At 47.4% G+C, this 7,575-nt stretch overlaps 1 protein-coding gene across 1 annotated transcript in view; it reads left to right on the top strand.

Moving 5' to 3' along the window:
• The first annotated feature begins 633 nt into the window (after positions 1-633).
• The window catches only part of PRPF40A (PRP40 pre-mRNA processing factor 40 homolog A (S. cerevisiae)), a 17,283-nt gene continuing 10,341 nt past the window's right edge, over positions 634-7,575 (top strand). The window contains exons 1-6 of the mRNA XM_010138658.1: positions 634-771; positions 3,266-3,346; positions 4,906-4,936; positions 5,175-5,197; positions 6,615-6,692; positions 6,796-6,906. Coding sequence (XP_010136960.1) covers positions 634-771; positions 3,266-3,346; positions 4,906-4,936; positions 5,175-5,197; positions 6,615-6,692; positions 6,796-6,906 — 462 coding nt within the window. The remainder of the gene's footprint in view (positions 772-3,265; positions 3,347-4,905; positions 4,937-5,174; positions 5,198-6,614; positions 6,693-6,795; positions 6,907-7,575) is intronic.

The following is a 7,575-nucleotide window of genomic DNA, read 5'->3' as shown; positions in this document are numbered from 1 at the left end:
TGCGAGTCGGGGGCTGCCAGCCTGCCGCTGTGCCCCGGGGGACCTGGGGCTGGCGTCAGGCCCTGAGGTACTCTCAGAGCTGTTGTTTCTCTCTAGAATGTTTAGGTTATTAAAAAATAGGAGAAACTGGCTGTATCCAGTTTTGTGTGAATATACCAAGAATGAGAACAGCCCCAGGATTCAGGTTTTTAGGAGAGCACGGGAATTGTGGTCACTGCAGAAGCTATTTCAGACCCGGGCATCAGGAGCAGAAGATCCTTTTTTTCTCTGATTGACTTTTGTGCCATGGGGTTACTTGTGTTAACTGCAACTGTACGGCTGGACATGCGGAAGTAGCTGCAGTCCTAAACTGAACATGTTTTTCTGTGACAAACCATAAGAAGAAAGCTTATGGAGGTGTTCCTTTTATTAGTATTTGGATGTTGGTTGTGAATTTTTAGATGGATTTGTTGGTTATGATCCACTCTGGCTCTAGGGCACCTGGGAGAGCAATGCGCTCGTTCTGCAGCATCAGTCTAAACCTGCCCACGCTGTGTCCTGTTGGGTGCTGAGCGTGGTGGTGTTACAGGTGCTTTGCTGGGCGGTTGGGCTGTTGATTCACGCTGATTTTTCCCGTTTGCTGCTGTCTTTCAGATGGGCCACCCGGGCATGCCCCACTATCCTCCCATGGGAATGCACCCCATGGGGCAGAGACCCCCCAACATGCCGCCGGTTCCACACGGCATGATGCCTCAGATGATGCCCCCCATGGGAGGACCGCCGATGGGGCAGGTAAGGCAGCTCCGCAGCGTTCCTTTTCCTCTTTCGTTCTGCCCGTAACGAGGTCAGGGAACCCCTGAGGTAGGTGAGTCTTGTACAGTAGCTTGCAAATGGTCAGGCTCATGATTTGGGGTATTTGATGCATTTTCTCTCTGTGCAGAAATTTGTAGCAGGCGATTGATGCAGCACACCTGTAACTATCTGTTAATAGCCAGAGGTGTGAATCCGTACTGGCTTTTTTATTAAAGCTCTTTGGTAGTTTTCTTTGGATTCTCTTCCTGATACACACTAGAAACTTAAAGTAGTGGCTCCTTTTAGAGGCAGCGGCACTGGAGAGCTTCCTGGTTCTTTCACTCTTGGCTAACTCTTCTGTCTGCGCAGGCAAAAATTACAGGGAGGTGCAAGGGAAGAAGTAACGATGTTTCACGTTTTTGCAGAATTCCTCCTTCGGTCCTGGGGAGTGGTTTATTATTCTGTCTATATCCAGTTGTTGCTGGTGTCATGGGATTGGGAAGTCCCATGGCCATTCAGGTTCCAGGTTGAGTAGCCAGAGTCATTTTGCCAGCTTTTGGCACGTTCAAAGCTTTTCTTCTCAATACGCAAAGACCCTTCCCTGGGTGGTGTCTGATTAAATTCTGATCATCTCAAAGAAGCGGTTCTCTCTCTGGATGTAATAAATGCTTCAGTGGTACCACTAGATGGTGATGGTTTGGCTAAGGAGAAACTGGGGGTTGTGGAGTGGACCAGAGCAGACCGGTAAGAGGCTGGTGAGAAAGATGAACCCTGTGAGAAGAGCCCTCAGGGTCATGTTGGCAGCTCAGTGTCTTCCTCTGCAGCTCCTTGAGTGGAGTGTGGGGTTGGTTATTTGTGCTTTGGATTTTGTGTTTAAATGATGTACAAAGGCTTGGTGGGAATCTCTTCAGCAGGGTTTTGCAGCCCATTAGAGCTGCTGGTGTAAAATGAAGGCTGACAGCACGAGCTTTAGTTTGTGAGGCACTTAAGCAGTAACGCTGTGTTATTCCTCTGCTGCGGTAGCTTCTGTTCCACTGCTCTCACTCTCTACAGTGAATATTTCAATTTCAGTAGTTTAGTGAGTGAGATAGAGAACTCAGGACTTGTTTGGTCGATGTAGAGCAAAAAGGCAAAGCCGAATGAGGTGGCAGAGAGGAGATAAGGCTCAGTTATCCCGTGGCCTTCAGAGTGGGACAGGGTGGTGCTGTTCTCACGGCAGATCTGTTCTTCCGGTGGTGTCAGCCCATGGTGGCTCGTTTCCTTGAGCGATAAGCTCCTTCTTCCAGCAGGTATCGGAGGTTTATTGGTGAGGCTTTGCAGGACAGGGTGTTTTGTAGCTTGTTTCCTCCTTTCTGAGGTGAACCCCTGTGGGATAGGTTCTTTGCACAGACAACACTAACGGCCTCCTGTCAGCATCCAGAGGGAGGTCTTTGGGAAAGGAATTAGCTCTCCTTCCCAGCTTTGTTTCCTTTGCTGGCTTTGGGTCAGCGTTCTGCAGAAACCGAGCAGGGGGCTTCTCTTCAGGACCTGAGCCAGGGCTCAGAGCCCCTGTAGTCACAAGGAACAATGAGGCAAGAGCGCTTTCTTCTGCTTCCACAGGATGGCCAGAGCTAGGAGAGGCCACCCTCCAGTCTGTCCTTCCTCCCTCGCCCTCCCAGGAAAGCCCTGTGGATGTGCAGGTGGAGCGATAGCACGTGGCAGCGGAATGTCTGCGTAGCTCTCCCTTGAGACCGTAGGCGTAGACACTTGAGCAGAAGTGAGCTTATCTGAGCAGCGCTGCCAGGGTTTTTTGGTCTCATTGGACCACCCAGCAAACTCGGGTAAAGTCCAGGCTCAAACTTCTCCGTCCTGTGGCGTGTCGTGTCCCCATTGCCAAGTTCACACTCCAGTTTAATAGTCTATGTCTGTGGTAAGGTTTTTTGGCAGATCCTTAAAAAAAAAAAAGTTCAGAATTGTTTTAGAGCTGTGTTTAAATGTAGTAGTTCTCTTCACCTTGAGGTTGTTTGCAGAAATTCGTTCTTCTAGTGCACCCTTGATGTGTCTCTTCCTCTTTGCAGAGGTGAGAGGAAAGGGAGGCAGGGTAGAAGTTGTCAAAAATCCTGAGCAGAGCCAGTCTTAGACTCTGAGCTCACCGTTCCTGTGTTTGGTGTGTTCTGCGTGGCCTGGGAATTTTGCAGAAATCTTTCCCAACCTTTGTTTTCCTGTTTTGACTGCGGATTTCAGGAATAGCTTATGGACAGATCACACATCATTTGCGGTTGCTCCTTGGTAGATTAAATGGTCTTTATTAATATTTCACGGAAGACTTTGGAACATGGTAGCAGTGTTGTTCCTAAGACCCATTTTTGTAGGAGTGTAATGAAGGGGGTGACAATTCTACAAACCTACCTACTTGTTGTTGCCAGCTGCTTAACTTTTAAGTAAAAATGAAAGAATTCTCGTATTTTTTGTTCAAAACACCACAAAATGTATCTGAAATGCTCTTGAATTGCAGATGCCCGGAATGATGCAGTCGGTAATGCCGGGAATGATGATGTCCCACATGTCCCAAGCTGCCATGCAGCCTACCGTTCCGGTGAGTCTCACTGACTCCGCTGCTCGTCAGCGGGTCCTTGTGTCCATGGCTGCCCTTCCTTCAGGATGGGTTTGCCTTGGGTCCCTTTCATTACAAAAAAGGGTTTGCTAATTGCAATGAGGTTTTGTCTGGCTCTTGAATTATTGTCAGATTGCGAGAGGTGGAGCTGGTGATGCTTGGTGTCCTGAGAATTTTCATCAGTCTTTAAAGTCTTCTCTGCCGCTGCTTTTCCCTTCCTTTGTTTGTCTAGATTCTGCTTCCTTAATGCTTCCACACCTCCTGACCCTCCATTGTAAGAGATTTGACAGATGAGGCCTCTCGAAGTGGAAAAGGCAAAATTTCTTTCCTATTAATATATTTAGAGATTTAAAGTAACTGTAGGAGATCCAGTTAAACCCAGTTCTGTCCACTTCAGCGTAGAAATAAATTATTTTATCTCCCTGCCATGCAGATACTACATCCTCCATCACATTCATCCTCGCAGAACTCGGAAGTTTCCCACAGTTCGAGGAGGCACAAAACCTTTGCTTAGATACAAAGCTTCTGTAGCATAAGCAGAGAAGGGACCGTTAGGGAGAGGACGTGAAGTCACCTTGACATGTGCGAGGTGACAGAATTCGTACCAGAGGGGAGATGTTAATTATCATCCCAGCAGAGAAGCCTTAGTGCTTGGGCGTTACTGGACAGTAGAGAATCTTCCTGTTGGGTACCAGCTTGTTTCTCACCGCTGGTCTGTTAATGAGCTCTGAGCTCGTTAACATGTTTCATGTTACAGCCTCGGTGTAAGTACAAGTCAGGTTGTTGGGGACTGTGCTCCACACGTGCTTGTGCTCATGTAACTCCTCCCTCCTGCGCTGACCGTTTGAGAAGCTGCCAGTGGGAAGGATGTCGGTGATCCTTCTCCACTGCCTGTGCAGAAGTTGTTAGGAATTTTGGATGAGTGATGCTTGTGGGAAATTGTGAAAGAATTCCAAATGTTCAGAGAAAAATCTTAAAAATGCCATGGCCAAGAGAGACCTCAGAGGGGAGGGAGGGAGCAGCTGTAAGATCAGTCTCATTTGGAAACGGACTGTGTATTTTTCCGTATTTTGGCAAGGAGGAAGGAAGCTCATTCGGTTTCCTAACGCTGGATTAGGAATAAATTCTGGTTGAACGAAGCCTGTGGATTTACGGTATTCAGGAGCTTGCAGAGGCCAGCTGGAGGCTGCGTACTGATGTCAGGGCTCTTTGGTCTTGACTGCTCCGTCCCAGTACGACTGATGCGCAGGAGCGGTGTGAGAGACCGTGTTCACTGTCTGGTTTGTGATCTCCAGAGGTGTTTGCTGCTGGAGAGCCGATTAGACCCACTGAAAATGATGGTTTGGGTCAGATCAGTGTGCTTACAATACACAGCAAACTAGAGTGGAATAATTAAGCGGGTGCTGGGAAGCCAGGAATCTGCATTGAAGGCATTGGAGCGTTGTGTGGCTGAAGGCCCTTGTTTGGGTGGGTCCTGTATGTGTTGATGATTCAGTTGCAATTGCACCCAGGACTTAAATGTCTGTTGATTGTTTCTACAGCCAGGGGTGAACAGTATGGATGCCCAAGTCGGTGAGTATAAACAATTTGTTACCGTTTCAAAGTATTGCACTAGAATTTGGTGAAGCATTAACAGAAATAAATAAAATTGTACTTTTTTGTAAAGTGTAATTTAGCATTTCAGTAACTGTCGTATTTGATTGCCAGAAATCGTTTATGCTTTCAAACATTGATTAATTAGAGGCTTTATGTAGAAAAACAAAGCAACCAACCCCTTTTTAATTTTATGTTTTTTAATTTTACTTTTTAGCTGTCGCACCTCCTGGAACTCAGGTACGTGAAAACCAAAACTCTGGAAGAGTATAATGGCATAAAGGGTTAAAAGAAAACCTGGTGTCTCACTTCTCCCCTCTCCTAGAGCCTCTTTGTTTCTTTGGCTGCCAGGCTGTGGTGCTGATGGGTAATGATGCAAGAGGAGGTGCTTCTGGGGGTGCCTTTAGGCCTTTTTGCCCTACCTGAGCAGCAAGTCCCTCATAGCCTAGATTTTTATTTTGCTCATGCCTGGGTAACCTTGTGCCTGTTCCGTGTTAACGAGTGTTTTGCTCTGGCAGTTCTGGAGTGCAGCAGAATTCTGTAAGTGGCAGGAGAAGTCAGGTCACAGTTTGGGGGGTGTTCAGTCCCGTGTGACGTCCTGGCACCTTTATCAGCATTGTCAGCATTACTGAGAGCTTTATGACCCTCACCAGCAGTAGAGTAGCCTCTAGCGTGACCCATAATAACTTTGAAAACATCTCTGTGTTCTTTAAAGAATATAAAATACTCATCTCCAAAGAATGGTTTTATCACCACTTCACCGGTTTTGCTGCTCGTTGGTAATTCAGCTTAACCCTGTCACCCCCGATGTCTCGATGTTATTTGAAATTTGCTTGTGTTAGTGTCTCCTTCCACAACTCAGTCACTTAAACAGGAATAAATACTGGGGAGGCCGCAAGGAAGGTGGCTGAGCGCAGGTTGAGCTTGAAAACAGGGTGGTGGCACGCAGGCCAGACCCACTGCCCTGGTGATTTTCAGTGGTCTTCTAGTTTTCCATGAGATGGGGAGTCGCTGGTGGAGCAGAGCCGGTGCTGTGTATGTTCACAAGGGATCTTTGGAGTTGTGAATCAGTGTAACGCTGTACTGAGGTAGGCAGGTCGTCTGGAGTCATCTCAGATTCTAAATTTGTCTTTTGTGGCACCCTCCATGACCGTGAGTGACTTGCAGTCAGTATCAGGTTTCTACCTAAAATTTTGTAAATATGAAATTACTGGATAACTAAGAGGCAGAATCTGTAAAACAGAAAAAAAAAACCAACAAAAAAAGTCATGTGGCCTCCAAGATAGCCCCTTGTAGGTAGTCCTGAGTACACACTGAACTCTTGGAGTCAGAATCTTCTCGAAGCAAGTGTTGCTTACTGTTGGATTCAGGGTGTGCTTCTGGGAGTTTCACTTGAAGGGCTTAGCCCTGACCCCCTTCCCTTCCCTTTCGCTTTCTTTTCTGATGGGCATTGGTGGGTGGCTGAATGGGAGGGGGGGAGAGGCTCCTCACAGCTCTTGCCGCAAAGAAGTGACAGCCCTGACCACATGGGTGGAGATTTTGGGTGCTGCCTGTCCTCTGCTGCTGAATTCCGTCATGTATTTCACAAACACGTGCAGGTGAGAAACAGCTATTAACCAGAATGTCTTTTCAGAGCTCTGTTTTGTTTCGCCCTCAGACAACGCATCCCGTAGTTTGCGCAGCCCAGCAAACCGCCACAACCAACAGCTCTGTTAGCGAGGAGCACTCGAAACAGGTTCATCCGCTTTCTGCTTGTACTTAACCGCTCTAGCGGCTTGCGGTAGCGCCTCGGGCAGCAGTTAATGTTCCTCCTTAACGGCGTCTTTTCTTCATCCCAGAAATCGACGTGGACAGAACACAAATCCCCTGACGGAAGAACATACTACTATAACACCGAGACAAAGCAGTCGACGTGGGAGAAGCCAGATGACCTCAAAACGCCAGCGGAGGTAAAGGAAAGTCAGGTGATGGTCACTGTACCGTGTGAGCACACGGGGTGACAGGCACGACTGTCCTGCAGGACAGTGGCTGTGCCAGTAGGGTTTGTCTTTGCGATTGGAGCAAACTCTTCGAGTAAGAAATGTTTATAACACATTTCTTATGTTGGTGGAACTTGAGGCTGCAAAATGGACAAAACTCTTAACAATTTTCATTAGCTAAATTTTCCGTATGAGAGAGATGTCTTTCTGTAATATTTAGACAGGTAAAGTGTTGGTGAGCACTAGGGAGGCTTTCCTTGGAAAGTGCACACCTTGTTCCCATTGATTGAGAAGTTATTTCATAGAATCATCAGTTCATTTGGGTTGGAAGAGCCCTTTGATGCAAAATGGACAAAACTCTTAACAATTTTCATTAGCTAAATTTTCCGTATGAGAGAGATGTCTTTCTGTAATATTTAGACAGGTAAAGTGTTGGTGAGCACTAGGGAGGCTTTCCTTGGAAAGTGCACACCTTGTTCCCATTGATTGAGAAGTTATTTCATAGAATCATCAGTTCATTTGGGTTGGAAGAGCCCTTTGATCTCCTCCAGTCCCCCCGTTCCCCAGCACTGCTGGGTCCCCCCTGCCCCCTGTCCCGCAGCAGCACCTCCACACGGCTGGGAAACCCCTCCAGGGATG

Source organism: Buceros rhinoceros, unplaced genomic scaffold, assembly GCF_000710305.1.
Source record: "Buceros rhinoceros silvestris isolate BGI_N320 unplaced genomic scaffold, ASM71030v1 scaffold35576, whole genome shotgun sequence".
In the NCBI taxonomy this organism is placed as follows: Eukaryota; Metazoa; Chordata; class Aves; order Bucerotiformes; family Bucerotidae; genus Buceros; species Buceros rhinoceros.
Note: the sequence above shows the minus strand (reverse complement) of the source record. Positions and strands in the feature narration are given on the sequence as shown.